The 25,602-nt window shown below is 39.0% G+C and overlaps 4 protein-coding genes across 4 annotated transcripts; 3 read left to right on the top strand and 1 right to left on the bottom strand.

Annotated features, from left to right (window-relative positions):
- Positions 1-212: 212 nt before the first annotated feature.
- Positions 213-1,180, top strand: LOC113328326 (LOB domain-containing protein 29-like). Its single transcript, XM_026575441.1, has 2 exons — positions 213-491; positions 611-1,180. The coding sequence occupies exons 1-2, from the start codon at positions 213-215 to the stop codon at positions 1,178-1,180; spliced, it is 849 nt and encodes a 282-aa protein (XP_026431226.1).
- A 5,996-nt stretch (positions 1,181-7,176) lies between these two features.
- Positions 7,177-8,142, top strand: LOC113328325 (LOB domain-containing protein 29-like). The gene is made up of 2 exons (XM_026575440.1): positions 7,177-7,455; positions 7,573-8,142. The coding sequence occupies exons 1-2, from the start codon at positions 7,177-7,179 to the stop codon at positions 8,140-8,142; spliced, it is 849 nt and encodes a 282-aa protein (XP_026431225.1).
- A 524-nt stretch (positions 8,143-8,666) lies between these two features.
- Positions 8,667-9,041, top strand: LOC113328324 (disease resistance protein RGA2-like). The gene has a single exon (XM_026575439.1). It carries the CDS (start codon positions 8,667-8,669, stop codon positions 9,039-9,041), a length of 375 nt encoding a protein of 124 aa, XP_026431224.1.
- A 5,648-nt stretch (positions 9,042-14,689) lies between these two features.
- LOC113328323 (micronuclear linker histone polyprotein-like) lies at positions 14,690-15,172 on the bottom strand. The gene has a single exon (XM_026575438.1). It carries the CDS (start codon positions 15,170-15,172, stop codon positions 14,690-14,692), a length of 483 nt encoding a protein of 160 aa, XP_026431223.1.
- Between the last annotated feature and the right edge of the window lie 10,430 nt (positions 15,173-25,602).

Raw genomic sequence — 25,602 nt, 5'->3', positions numbered from 1 at the left:
AGTTACTAATTCCACTAGTTTTAAGGATTCTAACCTAATTTAATCAAATAAGGACGTTTACATAACTTAATCAAACATGTAACCCATTAAGGGAACCTAACTTAATTAAGTATTCATTATACTGTGATCAACTCTACCTTTACCGATGCTATTTATACATACATAGTTTTTCATGGTAGTTTCACTTCATCGAGCTATTTCATAAAACAAAAATGACAGGATTTGGTTCTCCATGTGGAGCTTGCAAATTTTTGAGAAGAAAATGTGCAAGGGGTTGTGTTTTTGCTCCTTACTTTTGTCATGAACAAGGAGCTATACATTTCGCTGCAATTCACAAAGTTTTCGGCGCAAGCAATGTTTCGAAGCTTCTCTCTCATCTTCCGTTGGGTGACCGTTGTGAAGCTGCTGTTACAATTTCATATGAAGCTCAAGCAAGAATCCAAGATCCTGTATATGGATGTGTTTCTCACATCTTTGCTCTCCAACAACAGGTATAAACATGTACATGTACATTCTTTATTTTCAAGAATATTAATTATATGAGAAACCTAATTGAGTTGTCATTTTTCGCACATTTTCTGATGATGCATATTTCTCTTTGGTGTTATAGGTTATGAGCTTACAAGAACAAATTACGACACTTAGAACACAACAAGCTTCCCAAGGTTTCGTTAATGGAGGAAACAGTACTACTTCAACAAATGATCATGTTCATCTACATGACAAGCACAACAAATCGTTCTACGGAGATTTTCCTACTACATATCCACAAGATATCGAAGCTTTATATATGCAACTAAACGAATCGAAGGTATTATCGGAACAGTTATATCAAAACAATACTTCTATGGATGATAGTAATAGTACTAGTACTGTTACCGCTGATGCTGAAAACATGTTTTATCATGAAAATGGAGTGGTGAATATGGAAAATTCGCCAAGTAACCAAATGAGTCAAGAATATCATGATCATGAATCTTTTACGTCACCTGAAGGAATTGTTCATCAGTTTATGACTAGTGCAAGTTTTGATGAGCAATACTCATCCGATGAACATCATCAACATGCAGCAATGGCTTATCTTGATGGCATGCAAATGAATGCAAGGAAGTGGACATTCCAAGACACTAATCAAGTCGACCTTCAATCGATGGCTTTTGCTTATTTTCAACACTCATAAATTTAATATGAAGTAAAAATGTATTTCTTGGCAGGGAACAGTAAATGTAGCTTAAGACGTCATAGCTAAGTTGTATGACTGTTTCAAACTCATGTATGTGATCATCATATCACTCCACATTCTAATAAATTTCAAAATCCACCACTCCACATTCTAATAGATTTCATAATCCATTTGATATGTAATGGTGAATTGGAAGAATTTATTCTTTCGATTACGGTAGCCTTTTCTTAACGGATCAGTCTTAAATGTCTCGACCAATTATTCAATACCCCATTCTGGCAGCATCTTTTCATTCATCCAATGCTGTGATCTCGACCACCACACAAATTGGTTGTGTTTGTCTCCATGTGGTTCCGTAATTGATGGATATCTTCTCTATCCAAAAATAACAATATGGTCCTTATGATTAACTAAAAACTTTCCGAACAGATTTCTGCAGTTTGTCTTAGAAATATGTGATCTAATCGCGACTGTCCTGTGATTTCAGTTGATGTCATTTTTCCGTTTTCCTATCATGAACTTTTAACTGTTCAGCTTACAAACTTGCCCAGTTGAGGACATGCAAGGCTCATTATCTGTACAGAAATATGGTAGTTTATCTACTTTTGCAGCACGGATTTCTCAGAAATTGTCTAATGTCTCTAAAATATCTATCTAGTCTAAGAGATCAACCTGGAGCCAAAGCTCTCTCTAGTTATCTGAGTATTATAAGTAGACTCTTTTGAAATCACAAAAGTTTTTCAGTCAGTAAATTTATTCTAAATTTTTTTCTCGGTATAAAAAGCTTGAATAGAATTGGACATGTAGCTTTTCTTAAAAGTTAATTTCGACACTTGTTTCGATATAGCTTTAACTGAATATATAATGCAAGGGGATCGAAGGAGCTCTAACATTTTGTGGTTGTTATTGTGCGGGACAATGCAAAGGGAGCTCAAAGGAGCTTGCATCAATCAATGGAGTTACAGATGCATGTTGAGCACAAAGAATGCTTTGCGAGATCTATGAGAAGCGCTTAACAGCGGGCTATGTTGGGGGAATTACCGATCCGGAACACCATGCACAATATGGAACCTACAAAAAAACAATAATACGCAACACCCAAATATGGAGAAAATAATACCGATCACACAAAACCAACGATTATGGGAAAACTTCCAGTATGACAAATAATGGGTTACAACGATATCTCCCAAATTGGGATTTCACACAACTTCAAGGTGCATATGCCCTTTTTCTCTACTCACTCACCGCTAATACCGCGAACGATGGATACCCAATTCCTTACCAAATAACTAGGTAGGTTCAATCAATAAAAAAACAAGGAAGATAAGAGTCACAATTGAAAAAGAAACGTAACTGAAAAAAGATTGAAAAAATTGTGAAGTGTGACAGTTTCAGAAATCCGTGGCGGAAAGGAGAAAGTTGTTTTTTGAAGGAACAAAAATAAGAAGATACACTTCTCCTGGTTGTGAGAACAAGGGAAGAGAGTGTAACCTCCATTGAGAGATGAAGATGTTTTCTTTTCGCAACGAGAGAGAAAAGAAGAGTTAGATAAGCCAGGCGAAGTTGATGAAATTTGATAAGCAAGAGGAGTTAATTGAGAATATCCATACAAATGACAACGATTCTAATATGATGGCAAAATCACTGCTAAAGATGGGGGCGGAACTACCCTTGGACTAGGCCTTGCTTAAGCCAGCCCCAACAAGACAAAAAGACATTTTTATCATAACTCTTTTTGAGTTGGGCCATAGTATGTTAAATTTTGAATCATTTTCTAGGGACCATGGTTTTTTTGGGGACCATGGTCTTATTAGGCCAACCTCCCTATATTTATAAGGGGTCTCCTAAAGTTAAGTAAGTACACATTTACCCTTTACTTTAATTTAAATCAAAACTAACCTAATAACTATATAAATCTAATCATATATATCTAATCTAAATGAATCTATTAACCAAAATCAAAATCAAAAACAAAAATAGGGGGGAGTCGAAATTTTTTAGTTTTGAAAAAAAAATTATCCTCTTCTTCTTCTCTCTTTGTTTGAAGTTCCTCGTTCGATTGAAAAATGAGTATTAACCATCAAAATGAGTTGAAAATGGAAGTTGCAGAGAGAAGTTCGGCTAGGAATTATGTGAAAAACTTTGTCGAACTAACCGAACCTAATGGAAATGATGAACATGAAGAACAGTTTGGCTATTTCGCAAAAAAAAATTCCCAACCGAACCTTAGTTCGGTTATGTCGCAAAAAACATTTCCCAACCGAACCCTAATAGTTCGGTTAGTAGCAAAAAACATTTCCCAAACGAAACCTAGTAGTTCGGTTAGTTGCAAAAACATTTCCCAACCGAACCTTAGTTCGGTTAGTAGCAAAAAACATTTTCCAACCGAACCCTAATAGTTCAGTTAGTTGCAAAAAAGATTTCCCAACCGAACTTTAGTTCGGTTACGTCGCAAAAAATGTTTCTTAACCGAACTTTAAATTAGGTTTGATCGTAAAAAGTTTTAAAATTTTTTATAACCGAACTATTTAATGGTCACACCAAATAAAGAGTTCGGTTTGATCGCAAGGAAACATTTCAATTTTCATAACCGAGCTTCTTACTGGTAACTAATCATTACTAATCATACTAATCATTAAGTTCATTTTTGGTCATAAATTTGGGTAACTGAACTTAATGGCAAAAAAATTTAGAATTTCTCGCAAAGAAAATTTTCAATTTTTTATAATAGAACTTCTTAATGGTAACTAATCAATACTAATCATACTAATCACTAATCATTAACTAATAACTAATTAATCATTAAACTAACACATTTAATTAAGGAGGGTAAGTTTGGTATTAAGAAAAATATTTAGATAAGGGGTGACTTAGGATTACTTATAATGTCTTGCCTAAAATAGAATCATGGTCCCCACAAAAAAATCCATGGTCCCCAAAAAATGGTTCTAAATTTTACCCTTAAACCATCCCAAGAAAAGAGTCAAGCCCTCCCCATAATCTAAGTCTAGTTCCATCACTGACCAAAGTACAAGCATGTACAGATGTGGTGGTGACCGGTACCTCGTCATAAGTCATGAGGGGGAGATTGTTGGGCCTTTTTCACTCCTTATGGGTCCAGCAATTAGTTGTCCCTTAATCAAATAAGGGAGCTAAATAAAGGAGGTAAAGATAGAAAAAGGAAACCAAGATGATTTTTTTTTGAAGCAAGATGATGTTCTACACAAATTTGGATATCTACCAAATGATAACAGTGGATGGACTTATTAGTAGTAATTAATTTAATTTAGGATGGACTAAGAGATATAAAATTTACAAATCACCATTGACAAGCACATGGAGATAATCGTGGTGGTATTCGCAGGTGGTAACCCGTGCAAGTTCAAAAAATATTAATTACTGTACTTACATTTGTTTTCCTTTTCTTCCATGTACGTACATATGATAATCTTTTTACCTGACCGTGTGCACGCTTTTACTTCGATCTCATCCTGAACTCAAGGAACTGTCTGAACTCATCCATACACTTTAACTTCTGTACCGGAACTTGGTTTACATACTTTGTTCCACTAGTTTCATACTCTCTTCATTCTTGCTAATTTTGTAAAATAATTATTTGATCAATTTTTTAAACCATTAGTTAGTTCACCATTGATAGGCTCCTCCTTACATTTTATCTGTACTGTCGAGGAGTATCACTACGTACATCATACAATCATCATCACTTGGTTAAACTGATGATATGAGAGTACCTTACTATGTATACTGAAATGAGATGTCTAATTGTGGAAACCAAACTACGGAATGTAAAATCTAATTTATCACACTTCGTCTTTAAACTAACATGTTGTACGTTTTGGCTTCTGCGTGGAAAGAAAAATTAACATTAACCAATCTTCAGTATTCTATTTTTGGCAGACATATGGTATGAAGGCTGCAGCTTAATTAATTAATTAGTTGCCGGTTACCTATATGCTTCTTTTTCTTCCATGTATGTCTGAAATTTTAATAAGCTATGAACTAAAACACATCCGTGCGGGCTGTAGTTAATTCATTCCAGTGCAACAGCTTTACAGGCCATAACTCTGAACTCAGCTGAACTCAAGCTGAACTCTGAACTCAGTTTTCTTCATATTTTAATCATTAATTATTTTACTCTAATTTATCACGAACCCATATTACGGCATAAAATGAACAACTCATTTTAGCAAGTACATAGTTTAATGATGCTATATTAACATACAGTTGAAACAAGTCCAACGAATTGATCCGTTTCGAGCTCCTAAATTAATTAGAATCTCAAGTTTCAATTTTACCAAGAGATAAGGTACGTTTTGAAGGTTGCAAAAATACTCACCCTGTCTCACTATAATTAGAACTGAGTAGAAATTTGAAATTAAGATTTCCATTTCCCTGATTTAGTAAAATTTTGAAGTTCGTAAAATTTCAAAGTTATAACCAAGTAATTTTGAGTTATGTGAAAATTATGATGTGCAAGGCATGGTTAATCAAAGAAAGAATGAAAACTCCATGATAAAGTCAGAATGAATGCATATTAATAGAATAAGGCATGACGACTTTAGTTTGAGTTCAGTTAGAGTTCAGGTCTACATCACTTCGAAATCGCCAGTTAGTTTCTTGTCAGGCGGGTTTAATGGGAAAAAAAAACTCTTAAAAGATATTCCCACTAGAAATAGTTTGGTGAATTAGTGATGATGATCGAGATTAAATTATTTAGTGATCCCCATAATGTCATTATTTTTGAAACTCAGTACTCAGAGATCCCCATAAAGTGAACTCACCTATAGCTTTGCCCTAATACTAGCTAGTGGATCGATCACTTCTATCTACTAGCAAATAAGGACATGATGGTATATCATAATGGCGAACAAGTACATATGTACTGGGAAATTAATTTAATTTCCCCAATTAAAGCATGCATGGTTGTCCTTAATTACTGGAAATCTTTCTAAGAATACAAATTGGCGAGCTGAACTTCCTAGCTAGTTAGTACCTACTGCTTAAGAATCCAATATAGCTTGCAAAACAATCACCAGTTGCAAAATCTTATATCCTGATTAACACTACTTCGAAAGCATATTATCGGGGAATCACATTTCTTGAAGCATGCATGTGGCTTACCTCGGTTACCGGCACATAGTTATCCGGGTTGTATGTCATGATCACGCACTCTACTTGAGAGCTTGACGAATGTACATATTAAACTCCGATCCATAAGTTTTTTTTCGAAAATTAACTTACAAAAAAAAAAATTCCAAAATTTATTAATAACAAAATTCGAATTACCAGAAAAATCATAGAATATAGTTGTAACTACTGACCTAATTATGGGTTAGACCAAATAACTTAATGTTCCAATTAGAAATAAATAAGCTTGGTGGTATCAACAATTCTTAAATTTTAAAGTTCCATTAATCAACCCTAATTATTTTCTATGTTAACAAACGCTTTAAACTCAACCGTGATCTTTGGATTCTTTAAATTTCTACCTCCTGTGTTCTTCTCTCCTTTTATCTCAATGGTCGTGGAAGTTTGTACTTCCATTACTGATAGTGTCATGCTCTTTTGTTTCATTCAGTTTCAGACTAAGTAAATTTGAGCCTCTTAAGAAATTATAGTGATTTTAACTTTCAGGATTTTTTTTGTTCAGTCTCTTCAGAAAATTTCATTAGTTTTAACTTATAAGGATTATGACGTAAATTAATCAATAAGGACCTTTACATAACTTAATCAAACATGTAACCCATTAAGGGAACCTAACTTATTAATTATGCATTAAACAATGATCAACTCTACCTGTACCTATACTATATATACACACATAGGTTCTCATGGTATTTTCCCCTCATCAAGCTAGCTAATTACCAACAAAAGAAATTCTCAGCCTAAGCATACCTCCAAACCAAAGTATAGAGTACAGTATAACACTAAAAAGGACTACTTCTTTCTTCACATTTCATAAAACAAGAATGACAGGATTTGGTTCTCCTTGTGGAGCTTGCAAATTTTTGAGAAGAAAATGTGTAAGGGGTTGTGTTTTTGCTCCTTACTTTTGTCATGAACAAGGAGCTACACATTTCGCTGCAATTCACAAAGTTTTCGGTGCAAGCAATGTTTCGAAGCTTCTCACTCATCTTCCGCTGGGTGGCCGCTGTGAAGCTGCTGTTACAATTTCCTACGAAGCTCAAGCTAGAATCCAAGATCCTGTGTATGGATGTGTTTCTCACATCTTTGCTCTCCAACAACAGGTATAATACATATACATAAACATTCTTCATTTTTAAGAATACATTTTTAAGAAATCTAACTGAATTGTCCTTTTATTGTACGTTTTCTTATGATGCATTTTTCCTTTGGTGTTTTAGGTTGTGAGCTTGCAAGAACAATTAACGACACTCAAAGCACAACAAGCAGCCCATTGTTTTGGTAATGGAGGAAACATAACTACTTCAACAAATGATCATATTCATCAACACGATAATCACAACAAATTGTTCTATGGAGATTTTCCTACTACATATCCACCAGGTATTGAAGCTTTATATATGCAGTTAAACGAATCGAAGATATCATCGGAACAGTTATATCAAAGCAATACTTCCATGAATGATAGTAATAGTACTGCTACCACAGATGATGAAAACATTTTCTATTATGAAAATGGAGTAGTGAATATGGAAAATTCACCAAGTAACCAAGCGAGTCAAGAATATGATGATCCTGAATCTTTTACACCACCTGAAGAAACTATTCATCAGTTTATGACTAGTTCAAGTTTTGATGAGCAATACTCATATGATGAACTTCACCAACACGCCGCAATGGCTTCTCTATATCTCGAGGACCTGCAAATGAATTCAAGGAATTGGACTTTCCAAGAAACTAATCAAGTCGACCTTCAATCGACAGCTTTTGCTTATCTTCAACACTCGTAATAAATACTAAAAAATATGTATTTCTTGGCAGGGAACAGTCAATGTAGCTAAACGCATCATGGTTAAGTTAGTTATGTAACTCTTTCAAACTCGTGTATGTGATCCCATAGAGTTAGTGGTACTTAATTTCTGGTATATATCCGGTGTAATAAGACCACTGATTGACTAGCTAAAGAATAGACAACCCGCTTGCTATACAGGAATCCATCATCGAGAGTTTTAATATGTCTGCATCTCTATCTTTCTGATGATAAAACTCAATTCTCTCCGGTATTAAGATTCACTGTCAAATTGTCTTCATGGGAACATGATTAACTCTCCAAGGTGGATAAATATGTGTTTCGTAAGTGCATTTTATCCTCTCAACCACTTCATTTAATCTTTGACTAAACGTATTCTGAAAATGAATTTTGTTTCTTATCGACTACCGTATCCTTCTTTTGCCCTGAAGAAACTGATCAGCTTAAAAAGTCACCAATTATTCAATACCTTGACTTGACGCATACATGATACATTTTTCAAAAATGTGGATTTGTGTGTCTGATGACTTCAATATCTTCAAAATCTTACAAAAAATTCTGGAGTCTATTACTAGTTCTAAATGTCCAGATTTCTCAAACACTGATGTATTAGTAAAGATAGTGAAGAAGGAATTGGACAACAAACTTTATTTGCTGGTACTTGATGATTTGTGGAGTGAAGATCCCATGGAATGGGATAAACTTAAGACTGTTCTCGACGTCGGGGCTGTTGGTAGCAGAATTATGGTCACCACGCGTAGCCAAAATGTTCCATCTGTGGTACAGGGTACGATTCCTCCTTACAGTCCAGATGTATTATCAGAAGCTGAGTGTTTTGTGCTTACTGGAGATCCAGCAACACACCCAAATGGAAAGTGAATAAGGTCTAAGACATGATAACACAAGAACTTAAATTTATTTATTAATGTCAAGCGAAATACAAGTTACATTCGTGGTTCTAGGAATTCCTAATTCCTTTCCAAATCTATGAATTACAAGGAAACCCTAACTCTTTTCTCTCCTATTCTAGACATCTCCCCTCTGAAAGATCTCTCCCTTACATTGTCCAAAGGTCTCTATTTATAGGCCTAAGCAACCTTAGTGGCATACAGCTCATATCATCTCGCCGAGGTTACTTTATGCTTCGCCCGGAGCATATTCCATAAAGTTTTTCCCCACCTTTCGCTGACTTCACGTGGTCTTGTCGGGACACCTGTCCTTTTTCTTGCGCCCTACTGCTCCTACTTCGCGGTTTATCTTCTTCGCCAAGTAATATTTTCGTGGCTACGCCTTAGTATCTTGATGGTCCTTCTACTTTATTCGGGGTGGAGAGTTATCTCGCGCTTTGGATTTGTATTTCGCTTTCTGATGTTGACTGATTTGACAGGTCACTGACAGGGATCTTTGAGTAGGATTTCCTTACCTTACTTGGTATGACACGTGGAAATCCTATTTCGTGTACCTACATTTTGGCTTTTCTTATTCTGTCCAAGTTGCTGCGAGGATGGAATAAGAACCGTTTCAGTTTCCTTAACCGTCACGTTCTCCATACGCATAATTCCACGTGGCCACGTTCCCTGGGTAACCGTCCGTCACCGGTCACCTTTACTTCGATCATGTCGTTTTCCGGTTTTACCGGTCCCTTCTCCTTGCTATAAACACACTTCTTCACCCTTACTTGAGTTTCTTTTCTGCCTCTTCCAATCTCTGGTCTTTTCTTGTTTGATCTCTGCTCTTAGTTTTACCTTATTTTCCCGAAATCCTCTACTTTCTTCATCACCATGTCTCCTAAAGGTGTTTCTGCATCTTCTTCACTTAAAACTCTCGAGGAATTTCAAGCCGAGCTCCAGGAGTTAGGTTTAACCTTAACTCCAGCTGTTGATTCTTCCCCAGATCTCGCTGTTCTTGCTACCCAAGAGATGGAACTGAACTACCAGTGGCTTGGTTCGGACACTTGGTCTGCTGATAAGGTGATAATCTCTCTAGGTCAGTTGAGAGAGGGACTATCTTTCCCTTTGTATGATCCTTCAAACCCCATTTTCTTGGAGATTATCGGTAGGCTGCAGTGCGGGGTTTTCCAGCTTACTGGTAATGCGATTCGGATCGCCAACGAGTTCAAAGTCCGTTCTCGAGATGGTATCTCAAAAATCCCTTCTTCAGCGGAAGAATTTGATTCCTTGGATTTCAACGTAGACTCTTTCATGGAAAATTATTCAACTGTGTTTACAAGCACCAGGGAGCATCAGGAGTGGGGTCTTGAGCTTGTTAGGAAGGTGGTTTTTCCCCCCATTAAGGAGCTTCTACTGGATGTGGATTCCCAACTTCGTCTCTCTGTTGATGACTGTGAGAGGTTTCCCTTAGTAGTTGGCGGTCCCTTCGTCTGAATTTACGAAGAAAAGGGCTTTCCTCGCAATGGTCCCCTTCCCAGACATTGTTACCTCGCGGAATGTGATCCCTGGAGACTTCGCTGGACTGTTCCTAGCGATGTATGATTTTTCCTACTGCGATTTGTATCATTTAGAACCATCAATTGTACTCATGTTTCTCAATTCGTTTTAGTATGTGATGCCTGCTGCTGGACTTGTCAAGGCGCGACAGGAGAAGAAAGTGGTTGCTAAGAAGACTCCCTCTGAACACGTACAAATTTCGTCTGTTGTTAGATATTTTGTGATAATTGTCTATCCTGACGTCATGCCTCTTCGCAGGGCGAACTACCCACTTCTGGGGTACCCAAGGGTCACAAGAAACGTTCTCACCCCACTCCTCCTCCTTCTTCTCAGGTACCATCCTTATCGCCTTTTATTTATAAATTTTAGCCTTTTTTGTTTTTAACTTTTGACTTCGCAGACGAGTGCTCCTCCGTCTGGCGCATCCAAGAGGACGCGAAAGACCCTGGATGTGGATGCCTTAGCTGCAATACAGCCCTCCACTCTCCTTGGTCGTCCCGTTCGCACTACGCAACAATCCCCTTCAGTTAGTGCTCATGCTCCTCCGAAAGAAGCTGATTATGTTACCCGTTCCAAGGTCGCTGATTACCCCGTTCATCCAGGAGTTGAACGTCCTAAGAGTTAACCGGAGGTACCTCCCTCTGGAGAGAAGGGAAAGCAACCTGTCCGGCCTTCAATGTCAAATCCTCTCTTCGACCCTGACATGCAATTCCTTCGAGGTATCTACCACAAGGCTCAAGAAGATCCGGCTATGAGATCTCGTGATTTTGAGTCTTTGTCCGCCTTTGTTTCTGACGACTTTCTCTCCAAAGACTCGTCTGCGCTTTTGAGTGCTTCAATGAATCTGTCTCTCCAGAAACACTCTGCCTTGATGAACCAGGTGATTTCTTGGTGCCTTTTCTGCCATTTTTTCTTTTCGGCTCCGAGATCTATTTTCCAAGTTCAAGTTTTATTCGCAGGAAGTCTACCGTCACATGGCCACCCTCGTGGAAATTCGGCTTGTTCGCGAGATGGCTAGGAAGGATGAAGCTAAAATCAAAGCTTTATCGGAGGACCTTCAGAAATAAAAAGATCATTCCCGCAAGCAAGGCCAAAAGATAGAGAAGCTTTTGAGTAAGTTCTTTTTTCTTGCACGTCCCTCTATTGTTCTTTCCTTTTCTTCCATTATTTTCTTATTTTATGCTTCGTCAAGCTTGATGCATGCAACGTCAAATGAGCGTCGGCGAAGCTTCCTCCTCGCTGGAAGATATTCGCGCTGAGATAGTGAACCTTACAACTCAAAATGATATTTATGTTTCTGAGAACTCCATCCTTGATGAAAAAGCCGAGACCCTTTGCTTGCAAGTGGACCGTTTTTCAGTTGAATTCTCCTGTAACGAGGAACTTAACCTCCATCTCCACAATGACAACCTGCGCCTTAAGTCAGAGCTTCAACGGGTCTCTAATTCTCTTACTACCTCGCGGAGCCTCCATTCTTCGTCGATAGTCAACTATAAGAAACTGGAGGAAGATTACGATCGAGTGATCAAAAGCAAAACCGAGCTCGCAGCTACTCTTCGTAGGTCTCGGAACACTGCGGATGGTCTAAACGAGGAGGTTGATTGTTTGAAGAAAAAGGTGGAACTCTCGTCGAAAACTGATGTTTAGAGTACTTTAAATACTACTATCCTTCAGGCGGAAGGTAGTTTTTAGGTGTATTATTATCTTTGTTTAACCCGTCTTACTTCCTTGTTTCTAATGTAGTTTCTCTTATCTTCGCAGAATCAGATGAGCGTCATAAGAGTCAGGTCCTTCGTATCACCAGGGAGAGAGATGAATCTCGTGGTGACGTGTCTCGTCTTAAGGAGGAGATTGAGAGTCTAAATGGTAATATGGACGAGATCATCGATTCTTCCAAGAAAGTAGCCAAGACGGCCCGCAAGAATACTCAGAGCTATTTGGTTCCACTCTTCAATGACTATTGCGCTGAGCATGGCATTCCTCCTCCTTCTATTCCTTTGGAGATTTTTTCTGCTGATGAGAAGCCTCAGGATGAAGCTGCTGATCCTACCAACGAGGAAGTGTCTCTTGATGACGACGAGGAACCAAAAGTTGACACCGTGAAGGAAAACGAGGGGTCCAAAGGAGATTCTACTAGCATTACCGGGGCAGGTGACGAGATCCCTGAGTCAACCATCATCGATAGTGCCATTCCTCATTAGCAGTTTTAGTTTTGTCTTCTCTCGTCTCAGATCAGTGTTTTATAACTAATAATTTTTTTATGGGCGCTCCCAAGCTTGGGGGAAAACACTTTATTTTGGGAATCATCACATTTCATGATATTATGATTTCGTTTTATCAAGCGTGTGTTTATTTGATTTCCGCCATTTGCCTCAAGTATATACTGACCATGGAAACTCTCAAAAGAATAGTGAAGCCTTTAAGTATATACTTGCCTTTTATTCTTTTACGAGTTTTCATCTTCATTTCTGCATTCACCTTTCAAATCACCCTCAGTTCCGGCTTTCTTTCTTCACTTATCCCTACTGCCTTTTTTCTTTTCGGCGAGGTTGAGAATGCTAATTTAAAAGAGTGAGGAGCACTGGTTGCTAAAGTATGCGCCCGGTCTTAGTTTTTTGCTTCAGGTTCTTTCTTTCCCTATCCTGTAGCCTTAGATTGTATCTTAAGCGCTTTGCAGTTTCGTGCGGATAATGCCAAAAGAACAAAAAATATAAAAGTATATACTTGCCTCTTGTTCTTGTTGGCATTATCCAATCGAGACGAGATGGTTCTGAGAATGCTTTTTATAACTTTGTTGTTTTAGTAGCTGTGCCTATTTCTTGCTTATACGGTCTTATTGCGCCTCCTAATTAAGGTCTTATTGCGCCTCACCCTGTTTTTAAGGGTATTACTTCGGCGAAGTCTCAGGCGCTTGATATTTTTGCGAATAGCAATCCATCAACCTCGCCTTAACATTTTTGATAAGTTTTATTTCTGCAACAATATGACAGGCCTATCTATTCCCATGAATAGCAGTCCCATGACATTGCCGTCTTTTTTGGTCACACAACTCCCTAATCTGGAGGGTGTCATCCCTTTATATTCCCCCTGAGTGCCCCTTCAAGGAGGTTAACCCTAACATGCATATTGGTCTCCTCCCATCCGGTTATTACGACATTCAGTTATTTTCGTGACTTCTTCTCCTCTTCGCCGATAAGGCTCGGAGTTACGAAGTCACTCCCTAAGTGGGGTTTCTTTGGGATCAAGTGCATCGTAGCCAAGACTTGCCAGACGGACATGGACGGTAACGCTCCAGACGTCCCAGGCACCCGCAGCTCAACCGAATACGTCGGCGCCTTGGCAATATTTCTGCGCCCCTTACCGAAGGCCATCATAAAAGGGACCCTCAGCGGATAGGTCTTATCATTGCCCCTATCTTTCTGCCTGAGAGTTGTCCACGACATGTGTTAGGTCTTTTCCTCTTGCATTTTCATGCGAACTAGGGTGCATGCCGTAGGTTCCCAGCCCTCTTAGGCGAAGGTTTTAAGTTTCCCTAGAAACTTTTTATTTCATACTTATTATTTTCCACATAATATTGAGGTCTTACTGTCTTTGGTTACTCTGCGAATATTTATTTTGTCAATGTTTCATCAAATCTTTATTGCTATGCTCTTGAAAATTGAGTACATCGATCGTTTCATTTTTATCATCAAAATAAAGCGAATACATTTATCTTATCTCATTGTATCTTTCCTATTCTTCTTCCATACGAATGTGCTCGAGTTGGTATTTTTTCAACTCCTTCATTCGTACTGCATTTCTTATCTTGAATAGTGCGGAAAATAGCGGTTGCCCGGTTGATAAAGCATAGATGAATGATCGCACCAACTCCTCTTCATAGATTCTTCCCTTCAATTCTTTGCATACTGCTTCCCATCTTGCGACGAGACTTCGCAAGCTCTCATGCTCCTTTTGCCTTAACGAGAAAAGCGCTGCTATTTCTGGCTTGCACGGTTCATTCCTTGAGAATTTGTTTACCATTTGCAAATCACTTTCTCTCCTTTGTTTGGGGATATTTTTTCTTCCTCGAGTAACTGCTATTCATTGTTGCATTCGATACTCCATTTCCCTGAATTCTCTTATGCCGCTTCCTAAGGCCTTCTTCAAGTCTTCTCGCTCCTTTTGCTCACCTCGTCCCAAGCCTTCTCGTTTTCGCGTATAATTTCTTTCTTTAGTTCGTGCTTCTCCCATAGCATATCTCTCCTCCTGCATATTACTATCTGCCTGCTTTCTTTTCAAATGATTATTTCTGATGATCAACTTCTCAGTTTCCCTTTCTAATCTTATTCGTTCCCTGACCAGATCCTCTTTTCTTCGCCTCTCTTGATAAAGTTCTTCCTTTAACCGGGCCATCTCCTCGTCTTCGCGACTTTCTTTCAATTTATTCTGTGAATTTTGTATTTCAACTCTTTCCTCGGCCTCTTGTCCTTGTGCCCTTTTGCCTCTTGACCGGTTCATCTTCCTTCCTTCTCGTGGAATTTGTTTCTCCTTTGTCGTGGGAGTTTCCTTTTTATTCTTTGTCATTTCATTTCCTTCAGAAACCTTCCCCTTCTTGGTCTTTCCACCTTGTTTTTGATTGACCTGGACTCCTTCCTCTGGAATTGCATTATTATCTTCCTCGATATGAATTTTTTCTTCATTGGTTTCCTCCTCATCCTCTCAGTTCTTTGCTAGACTCTATCGTAAATACCATCAATTGTTCGACTCTTCTTTCTTCGCTGACTTTCTTCCTTTGTTCCATCTTCTTTCTTAACTTCTCCTCGTAGTTATGCACGTCTTTTGTTATACATTCTTTTGCGTCTCTCAGATATCCTCTTATCTCGCCGATTCCGCTTGGCATTGGGAACCGGATCACCTGGTGATATGTCGACGAAACTCCCTTTATTCCATGTATCCAAGGCCGCCCTATGAGACCATTGTATGGAGAATCGACATCTACGACACAGACTGTGACCTTCGTCTCTAGTTCGCCAGCGAGAATCTTCATGGTGAGTTCCCCCTTCGTCTTAGACGCTACCCCATTGAACTCATATATGTTATATGTAGAAGGTACAAGATCCGAGTCCTTGTATCCCATGGTCCTAAAGGTATGGTAAAAGAGGATATCGACTGAACTCCCAGTATCAACTAACATTCTGTCTATTGACCAAATTCTCCTTTCCTTAGCTTGCTCTTCCTCCCATCTGGAATATTTTCCGAATCCAAAGGTAATGACCAGAGGATTTATGTGTGAAATTTCCCCATCAGGTGCATCCTTCGCCGAAAGGTTATCTCCCTCTTCTGCCATTCCTCTAGCGACTCTTTCGTCATGACGCTGAATATTTTGTTTCCCTCAAAATCCCTCTTGTGTACTATTTTAAGAACATTGTCATGAAAGTCTTGGAAACTTCTTGCAGCGTGATCCGGTATATTGGATGATTCTCTCGAGGTGGCGTGGGTGGCACATAACTCTCTAGGAAATGCGCGAGTTTCCCTTGGTCTATCAAGCGAAGTATAATTCGCTGAACATTCCTACAATCACCTGTTTGGTGTCCATGAAAGCGATGATACTTACAAAATTCATGACTTCGAGACCCTGGTGGGGGCTCTCTTCCGAAATTTGGTAGGGGCGGGATTTTCTCTGTCAGCACTATTGCCTCCCACACTTTTTCCACAGTTGTGTTAAGTCGTGGGAATTTCACATCTTCAAAGATTGTTCCATTGGGCCTCCTTTCCCCGTATCTGGGTCCCTTATTATTCCTAGGTTGGTATATCCCGTATTGTAGCTTCTTGGCTCATGATTTTTTCGTTTTGACTCCTCATACCTTTGTTGATCAATCCACTCATGATCTCCACACGAGACGGCCACAAGCTTCGTTGGGACGGGAACTGCTGGCTCACCCAAGTTCATCCTCTACTGCGTGCACTGTCCTTGGTAATAGCCTTGAATTCCCTTATTTTGCTGGGGCCAACGTCATTTCGCTGACCTGCCTCTGCTTTTCCTCCAATGCTATGTATTCCTCCTGGTACACCCTCAGCTCATTCATCGTTATCGAGTTTCGAATAATGAATATATGTGTGTACAGCAGATCCGTTAGGATCAAAGCATTCACGAAGGATAAGATGAAGTTTCGTTCATCAACTCTCCCGGCTAACTCGCTGCACACTGTTCTCTATCTCGTGACCAACCCCCACAAGCTTTCTGTTGGCCTTCTCCTCAAGTTGAACAGTGTCTCTATCCCTGGTTTTAACAAGTTGTTGTTTATGTACGTCGTCAAGAATATCCTCTGCAAATCTTTGAATGATGATATTGATTTTTCCGGAAGTCCATCAAACCAGGCTAATGCCTCCCCTGTTAAGCTCGCGGGGAAATATCGGCAAAGTACTGCGTCATTTCGTCCCCATTGCATCAGCGAAAGGGTATATTGCTTCAAGTGTTGCACTGCACTTTCCGATCCACTGAATATGCTTGCAAGCGTTGGTAATACGCATTTCTCCGGGATGTCCGAATGCATGATTTCATAGGTGAATGGCGATTTATCTGCTTCCTCTATTGCTTTTGCTAACTGTACTCTTCCACCTCTTCGTGAGTTATTAATTAAAGCCCTCATGTCTCTCAACTCGTTCAGGACTTCTTGGTTCAAGTTTCCTCCATCCTCCTCATGGTGACGGCCTCCCATCACGCTAAGCCTCCCTTCGCCTGTTCGTCGCCTTTCCTCCTCGTCTCAGATAAGGTTCTCCTGACGTTGCAGTTCGTCCTCCTGCCTCTGTTCCTCCTCGTGTCTCCGCCTCTGATCTTCCCATTGTAAGATCTCCAGTGCTCTTCTGAAGTTTCTTTCTTCGTCTTCATTCATTCGTCGTCTTCTTCTTCGTTCTCCTTCATCTTCCTCGTGGTCATATCTCCTTCGCCGCAGTTCATCTTCCTTCGAAGATACAGTGTTTCCTTCCGAATCTATGGCATTCATTTCCACGTTTTCGTTAAGTTGCCGGTTTTGTTGCTCAACCTAGAATTATGCCTTTCCAACTGCACCTGTTGTTCCGCTAAGTCCCGGTCCCGTTCTCGTTCACGATGGAGCGTCTCCCTTAGCTGGTCCAACGTCATGTTTTCTTCTCCGATATTCTCTTCCATCTACACGCGAGTCATCTCCTCCTCGACAACGGTGTTTGTATCGGATGTGTGCACTGAACCTTCCCTGAGGCCATCTTCCTCCGTCTTCCGCTGGTTCTCTTCTCGTCTGCCTCCTACAGCTGATGTTCCGTCCCGTTCCATCCTTCCCCTCTTATCTGCCAATCGTTTGCTTTTCCTTACAGCTATCACATGCGCTGCTCGATCTGATGTTCTAGCCATCAACCTATCTTTATTTCAATATCAACTGAACTTTTCCAACCCTAATTATCTAGATCTCATATTTTCACAACCTCAACTTTCTTCTAACTCTTAGATCAGGATTGACCCCCAATCTAAGTTCTATGTTTATGGACGCCAAAATGTGATTACTGGAAATTCAGCAAAACACACCCAAATGGAAAGTGAATAAGGTCTAAGACATGATAACACAAGAACTTAAATTTATTTATTAATCTCAAGCGACATACAAGTTACACTCGTGGTTCTAGGAAACCCTAATTCCTTTCCAAGCCTATGAATTACAAGGAAACCCTAACTCTTTCTCTCTCTTATTCTAGACCTAACTCCTCTGAAAGACCTCTCCCTTACATTGTCCAAAGGTCTTTATTTATAGGCCTAAGCAACCTTAGTGGCATACAGCTCATATCATCTCGCCGAGGTTACTTTATGCTTCGCCCGGAGCATATTCCATAAAGTTTTTCCCCACCTTTCGCGGACTTCACGTGGTCTTGTCGGGACACTTGTCCTTTTTCTTGCGCCCTACTGCTCCTACTTCGCGGTTTATCTTCTTTGCCAAGTAATCTTTTCGTGGCTTCGCCATAGTATCTTTATGGTCCTTCTACTTTATTCGGGGTGGAGAGTTATCCTCGCGCTTGAGATTTGTATTTCTCCTTCTGATGTTGACTGATTTGACAGGTCACTGACACGGATCCGTGAGTAGGATTTCCTTACCTTACTTGGTATGACATGTGGCAATCCTATTTCGTGTACCTACATGTTGGTCGATAATTAAGAAGAAAGCCTTTTCACCGGGTGGAGCATCTGAGACCATAAGTATGATAAATATAGGAGAGCAAATAACAAAAAAAATGTGGAGGTTTGCCGCGTGCTGCAAACTTCTTCGGCTGTCTAATGCCCTCATGTCTCTCAATTCGTTCAGGACTTCTTGGTTCAAGTTTCATCCATCCTCCTCATGGTGACGGCCTCCCATCACGCTAAGCCTCCCTTCGCCTGTTCGTCGCCTTTCCTCCTCGTCTCGGATAAGGTTCTCCTGACGTTGCAGTTCGTCCTCCTGCCTCTGTTCCTCCTCGTGTCTCCGCCTCTGATCTTCCCATTGTGAGATCTCCAGTGCTCTTCTGAAGTTTCTTTCTTCGTCTTCATTCATTCGTCGTCTTCTTCTTCGTTCTCCTTCATCTTCCTCGTGGTCATATCTCCTTCGCTGCAGTTCATCTTCCTTCGAAGATACAGTGTTTCCTTCCGAATCTATGGCATTCATTTCCACGTTTTCGTTAAGTTGCCGGTTTTGTTGCTCAACCTAGCATTATGCCTTTCCAACTGCACCTGTTGTTCCGCTAAGTCTCGGTCTCGTTCTCGTTCACGATGGAGCGTCTCCCTTAGCTGGTCCAACGTCATGTTTTCTTCTCCGATATTCTCTTCCATCTACTCGCGAGTCATCTCCTCCTCGACAACGGTGTCTGTATCGGATGTGTGCACTGAACCTTCCCTGAGGCCATATTCCTCCGTCTTCCGCTGGTTCTCTTCTCGTCTGCCTCCTACAGCTGATGTTCCGGCCCGTTCCATCCTTCCCCTCTTATCTGCCAATCGTTTGCTTTTCCTTACAGCTATCACATGCGCTGCTCGATCTGATGTTCTAGCCATCAACCTATCTTTATTTCAATATCAACTGAACTTTTCCAACCCTACTTATCTAGATCTCATATTTTCACAACCTCAACTTTCTTCTAACTCTTAGATCAGGATTGACCCCCAATCTAAGTTCTCTGTTTATGGACGCCAAAATGTGATTACTGGAAATTCAGCAAAACACACCCAAATGGAAAGTGAATAAGGTCTAAGACATGATAACACAAGAACTTAAATTTATTTATTAATCTCAAGCGACATACAAGTTACACTCGTGGTTCTAGGAAACCCTAATTCCTTTCCAAGCCTATGAATTACAAGGAAACCCTAACTCTTTCTCTCTCTTATTCTAGACCTCACTCCTCTGAAAGACCTCTCCCTTACATTGTCCAAAGGTCTTTATTTATAGGCCTAAGCAACCTTAGTGGCATACAGCTCATATCATCTCGCCGAGGTTACTTTATGCTTCGCCCGGAGCATATTCCATAAAGTTTTTCCCCACCTTTCGCTGATTTCACGTGGTCTTGTCGGGACACCTGTCCTTTTTCTTGCGCCCTACTGCTCCTACTTCGCGGTTTATCTTCTTCGCCAAGTAATCTTTTCGTGGCTTCGCCTTAGTATCTTGATGGTCCTTCTACTTTATTCGAGGTGGAGAATTATCCTCGCGCTTGAGATTTGTATTTCTCCTTCTGATGTTGACTGATTTGACAGGTCACTGACACGGATCTTTGAGTAGGATTTCCTTACCTTACTTGGTATGACATGTGGCAATCCTATTTCGTGTACCTACATGTTGGTCGATAATTAAGAAGAAAGCCTTTTCACCGGGTGGAGCATCTGAGACCATAAGTATGATAAATATAGGAGAGCAAATAACAAAAAAAATGTGGAGGTTTGCCGCGTGCTGCAAACTTCTTCGGCTGTCTAATGCCCTCGGAGGTTAGAGACAACAAAAGCTTGCAAACACCAGATTATCAAAGCGGCATAATTATACCAATACTGAAGCTGAGTTATGATAAGTTATCCTCCTATTTGAAACAATGTTTCTGGTATTGTTGTTTATTCCCAAAAGATTGGGAATATAATAGAGAAACCTCGATTCAATTGTGGAGGAAGTCAAAACTCCCTGGAAGATATTGGTAACAATTATTTCTATACTTTGTTATCAAATTCTTTTTTTCAAGATGTAAAAATGGATATCCTAGGTGATGTTTCATCATTTAAAATGCACGATTTAGTACATGATCTTGCACAAAGTGTCGCTGGGAATCATGAAGTCATGATTCTAAATGCAAGTGACGTGGAAACTGATGTGAATGCATGTGAAATGGAAAATGATGCGTCCCAAATTCGTCGCCGACAGTTAAATTTCGATACAGGAGATGGATCATCCAAAACAATTTTTAGTGTCATAAACAATTCGAAAAAGCTGCGAACACTTATTTGCATTAGGAAACCTTTATTTGGACGTGGTTGTTATACAATTCCAGTTAATATCGTCTGTACCCAAATCTCCCTGTGCCCTCTGTACCTGCCAATTTCGGGGCGACACGTGTGCCTGAAAGTTGCATGACTGAGGCTTCCGATGTTAACTTAAATTGATGACATACTCAACCGCGATAAATATTAATGGAATGTTTCTAAATTATTATCCTCTCCCTAGTTCCTTCTCAAAACTCCATATTACAGGACTCCATAACTTCAATGCATTTTTAATGATTATTCAGAATTTTGTAACTGCAATTTGCTTTCATTTATTAGTAAACGGAATAAGAGTTTTTAAGCATAAATCATTCTTTTCCATTCTTTTTTGTTAAACTAAAGATACTCATTGTCATTTGATCATAGTTCATCGACATGATCTGCACTAACTAATTATTGAATCAAAATACAAATTTTATAAGTTCTTCACTGAATCAATGATCTAACCTCCTCAAATTTGCATCACAAAAGTAGACTAATCATTTTAGATCACCGTCGATCAATGAATCTCTGGAGTATCGATCTGGGTGTGTATTTTGTTTATTGATATAAGTGATACAGATGGGAGAATTAACATTTCCTTGTTTTTCTCTGTAAAATTATCTAATTTAGCGGATTTAAATATACGCAAAATCTGATAGTTCGGTAGTTAAACTACTGACGGGTACAGAGAGCACAGAGGTTTTCTGGCAAAGAGGATCTCGACCCCTCCGAGGAATTGGTTCTCTGCGTTATCTTAATATATCTGATTCAGATGTTGTAGTATTACCTGATTGTATCTTGAGGCTCACCAATTTGACGACTTTAGATATTCGTGATTGTAGGGGTATCAGAGTGTGATGCATAATGGTATTTCATATATACCATTTATGCCCTTTTATTTCATATTTACTCTTTTACCCTCTTCTTTCCTTTATTTCCCACCTTTGTCCTTTTTGTTTACTACTTATTGTTTAAACCCTAGCTCTTCTAGTTTCGAAGTTTGTTTGTTTAGAAAAGTGGTGTAAGAACCCTAAATCCTTCCTAAGAGAAGATCCTCCAACACTTTGTTATTTCCAATTTGTAATTGGGTAAAAATTTCAATTTGTAAGAGAGGCATCTATTATCTTCTAGTTTTCAATCTTAGAATTGGGTAGAAATTTGAAGATTATTAGAGAAGAACCTCAAATCTTTATATCTTCCTTGTTCCAAGGGTAGAAGAAGCATCATTTGAAGGTTGGTTACTTTTATTTCATGGTGTTTTGTCATAATTTAACATCCAATTCCAATTATAAGTATTACTTTACATTAGTTGGTGAAGATATTAATTGTTAGTAGAGACTACTTATTTGATAATCAATTACATTGATTTGTGTTTAGTTTGCTTGATAATTTGTTCAAATTGGATATTTCAATTATATGGTGATTTCATTATGGTATCAACAAGAAGAATTAAAATGGATGGAGAAGTAATACTAAGTAAAGTTCAAGTAAAAGAATGGTTAGATAGAATAAGACACAAGATGTTTGATGAAATGTGTCAACTAGTAGAAGAGAAAATTAAGAAGTTGGAAAGTCTTTATATGGACTCATTTGAACTCTCTAATGATTATGAAGATGAAATGGAGTTAGAGAATTCAATTTCCATCGGTGGGTATGAGAATCAAGAAGTTGCCTATAAGGTATTTGATAAAATATCTATACCAAAATTTGATATTTTTTCAAGTTGTGAGGAAGGTGAGATTGGTAATAATGTTTACTTTGATCCTACGTCGTCACCCATATTTGATGAAGAACCTAAAGAAGAAATGGAAGAAGAGTTTATCACCAATTATAAAATACAAAGATTGGGTGTCATAAACAAACACTCCATGCTTGAACTTGACAACGGTGATCGAGGGACAAGGCATGACGCATTCATTCCAAACCACTTGTACCATGACAAGAAAGGTAAGCAATCCATTTAATGATTCCAATAGTTATTTATGCATATCCTAAAATGTCATTAAAAAGATGAAATTTGAAACAAAAATTCACCCAACAACAAGCTCTTTGTCAAGTATTATCCAAAGAAATGAGAATTTATCTTATGTGGATCCAATTTGGGTTTCCTTTGAAGATAAATATCATGGAACTAGCCACCGTGCAAAGTTAGGAGGCCTACTTGGTGTTTCTTTGCTTTTTGAGTGTGTGCTTGACTATCAGCACAAGAGGTTAGACTTGATGAGTAATTATAAAGGAAGAAATCGTGGTCGAGTAGTTTCCAATAAGGGAATCACTAGTGAGTTCATTTTATTTTTGGAGAATTTGAAGACATGCGACCAAGTTTTATGCAACGCTGAATTTTCTTACAACCATGCAGTGAACTGGGGTAGTGGTTATTCACCATTCATGGTGGTGTATGGGTTCAACCCAAGAGTGCCACTTGACTTGTCTTTAGTACCGGATTTGAAAAGGCCAAATGCTAAGGCGGAAGACTTTGTTTCTTAACTCCACCTTATACATGAAAGCACCCAAAAGCATCTAAAAGCTTCATCAAGGAAATACAAGAACAAGGTTGATCAACGACGATGCGTGGTTGAGTTTGAAGTAGGAGATCTTGTTTATGTGGTTCTTACTAAAGAATGTTTTCCCGTGGGTGAGCACAACAAGCTTAAGGCAAGGAAGATTGGACCATTTCCAATTGGAGAAAGGATAAATGATAATGCTTATCGACTCAACTTACCAAGCTCAATTCGTACGCCCGACGTCTTTAATGTGAAGCACTTAGTTCCATATTGGGGTGACAATTCTATGGACGAAGAGATGGACAATTCGATGGAGAATTTCACTTAAGGACGGAAGGATGATGCATAATGGTATTTCATATATACCATTAATGCCCTTTTATTTCATATTTACTCTTTTACCCCCTTCATTCCCTTATTTCCCACCTTTGTCCTTTTTGTTTACTACTTATTGTTTAAACCCCAGCTCTTCTAGTTTCGAAGTTTGTTTGTTTAGAAAAGTGGTGTAAGAACCCTAAATCCTTCCTAAGAGAAGATCCTCCAACACTTTGTTATTTCCAATTTATAATTGGGTAGAAATTTCAGTTTGTAAGAGATGCATCTATTATCTTCTAGTTTCCAATCTTAGAATTGGGTAGAAATTTGAAGATTATTAGATAAGAACCTCAAATCTTTGTATCTTCCTTGTTCCAAGGGTAGAAGAAGCATCATTTGAAGGTTGGTTACTTTTATTTCATGGTGTTTTGTTATAATTTAACATCTAATTTCAATTATAAGTATTAATTTACATTAGAGTGTTACCCACACAAATTGGGTCTCTTCAAAATATAGCGTCCCTCATTTTCAACATACCTCTATCGAAGAATTACCCGATAGTTTTGGAGCATTGACAAAATTAAGGTCACTTGATTTGAGAGATACTGCAATAATAGAGTTGCCTGAGTCTGTGACTAGCAGCATCTGTAAATTGGAGTATGTGAACCTTAATGGAGGTCAGTATCCCAAAGACATTAAGAATTGGGTGCAATTAAGAAGGCTCATTCACGTCCCAAACGATTTTTCGACCAGTTTATATCAAGTAATTCCCACAGGAATAGACATGCTAACTCGCCGGGAAGTGTTAAGACCTTCAATGGTTAGGAAAAAATTGGACTGCATTGGAGGAAGTACCAATGTTTGTGATTCTAGTGGGATCGAAGAATTAGCAGAACTAAACTCCCTTCGGGAGTTGACTATATTATATTTAGACAATGTGAGAGGTCAAATGGATGCTGAGAGCGCAAAGTTAAAAGACAAGCAGAACATTCAACATTTGAGTCTAAAATGGGTACAGAAAGAAGCAGAAGAAGAGAAAGAAGAATCGGCTGTCAATAATTATGTTATGGTGTTAGAAGGTCTGAAACCACACCCAATCTTGAAATATTGGAAATATATGGTTACTGGGTCGTAAAGCTTCCAGAGTGGATGGGTTCTTCTACTTACCTTCCGAATTTAGTGAAATTATATTTCGAGGATTGCAACAGTTGTGAGAAGCTTCTAACGCTGGGTATGCTTCCGGTTCTTAGGGAAGTTTACATAGAAGGAATGTGGTCGATTAAATGCTTGGGTGAAAATTTTTACCTTAGTAGCCAGGAACCTCAAAGGAATTCTAGTATCTCCATGAGATTCGCGTATCTGTGTTCCCAAGTGAGAAACCTGTTAGGAGCGCGTTCCTAGCATGCAAAAAACGCATTCCCAACATTAAGAACCGTGTGATTTCAACTTCCGACCAATTCTTAATTCCCACAACTAGTTCCAACACGAAACTTAATTCCCGTACCTAAATCCCGACATGAAACTTAATTCTAACATGTTTCCAACATTTAAGTTCTTGTAATCAGCCGTGAAACTTAATTTTCATGCCTAATTCCAACATGAAACATAAATCTCACCTATTTCCAACTTCAGACCTAGAAACTAAAGAGACGTGATAAGTCTTTATAAGGCCTTCAATTCCATACCTTCAGCAGCAAACA

Source organism: Papaver somniferum, unplaced genomic scaffold (assembly GCF_003573695.1).
Source record: "Papaver somniferum cultivar HN1 unplaced genomic scaffold, ASM357369v1 unplaced-scaffold_107, whole genome shotgun sequence".
In the NCBI taxonomy this organism is placed as follows: domain Eukaryota; kingdom Viridiplantae; phylum Streptophyta; class Magnoliopsida; order Ranunculales; family Papaveraceae; genus Papaver; species Papaver somniferum.
Note: the sequence above shows the minus strand (reverse complement) of the source record. Positions and strands in the feature narration are given on the sequence as shown.

Bases quoted from the DNA above. Each gene is read 5' to 3' on its own strand.
- LOC113328326 (XM_026575441.1), top strand. From the start codon at position 213: ATGACAGGATTTGGTTCTCCATGTGGAGCTTGCAAATTTTTGAGAAGA. The intron at 492-610 runs GTATAAACATGT...TTGGTGTTATAG, and splicing joins TCTTTGCTCTCCAACAACAG to GTTATGAGCTTACAAGAACA.
- LOC113328325 (XM_026575440.1), top strand. From the start codon at position 7,177: ATGACAGGATTTGGTTCTCCTTGTGGAGCTTGCAAATTTTTGAGAAGA. The intron at 7,456-7,572 runs GTATAATACATA...TTGGTGTTTTAG, and splicing joins TCTTTGCTCTCCAACAACAG to GTTGTGAGCTTGCAAGAACA.
- LOC113328324 (XM_026575439.1), top strand. From the start codon at position 8,667: ATGTGGATTTGTGTGTCTGATGACTTCAATATCTTCAAAATCTTACAA.
- LOC113328323 (XM_026575438.1), bottom strand. From the start codon at position 15,172: ATGACAAAGAATAAAAAGGAAACTCCCACGACAAAGGAGAAACAAATT.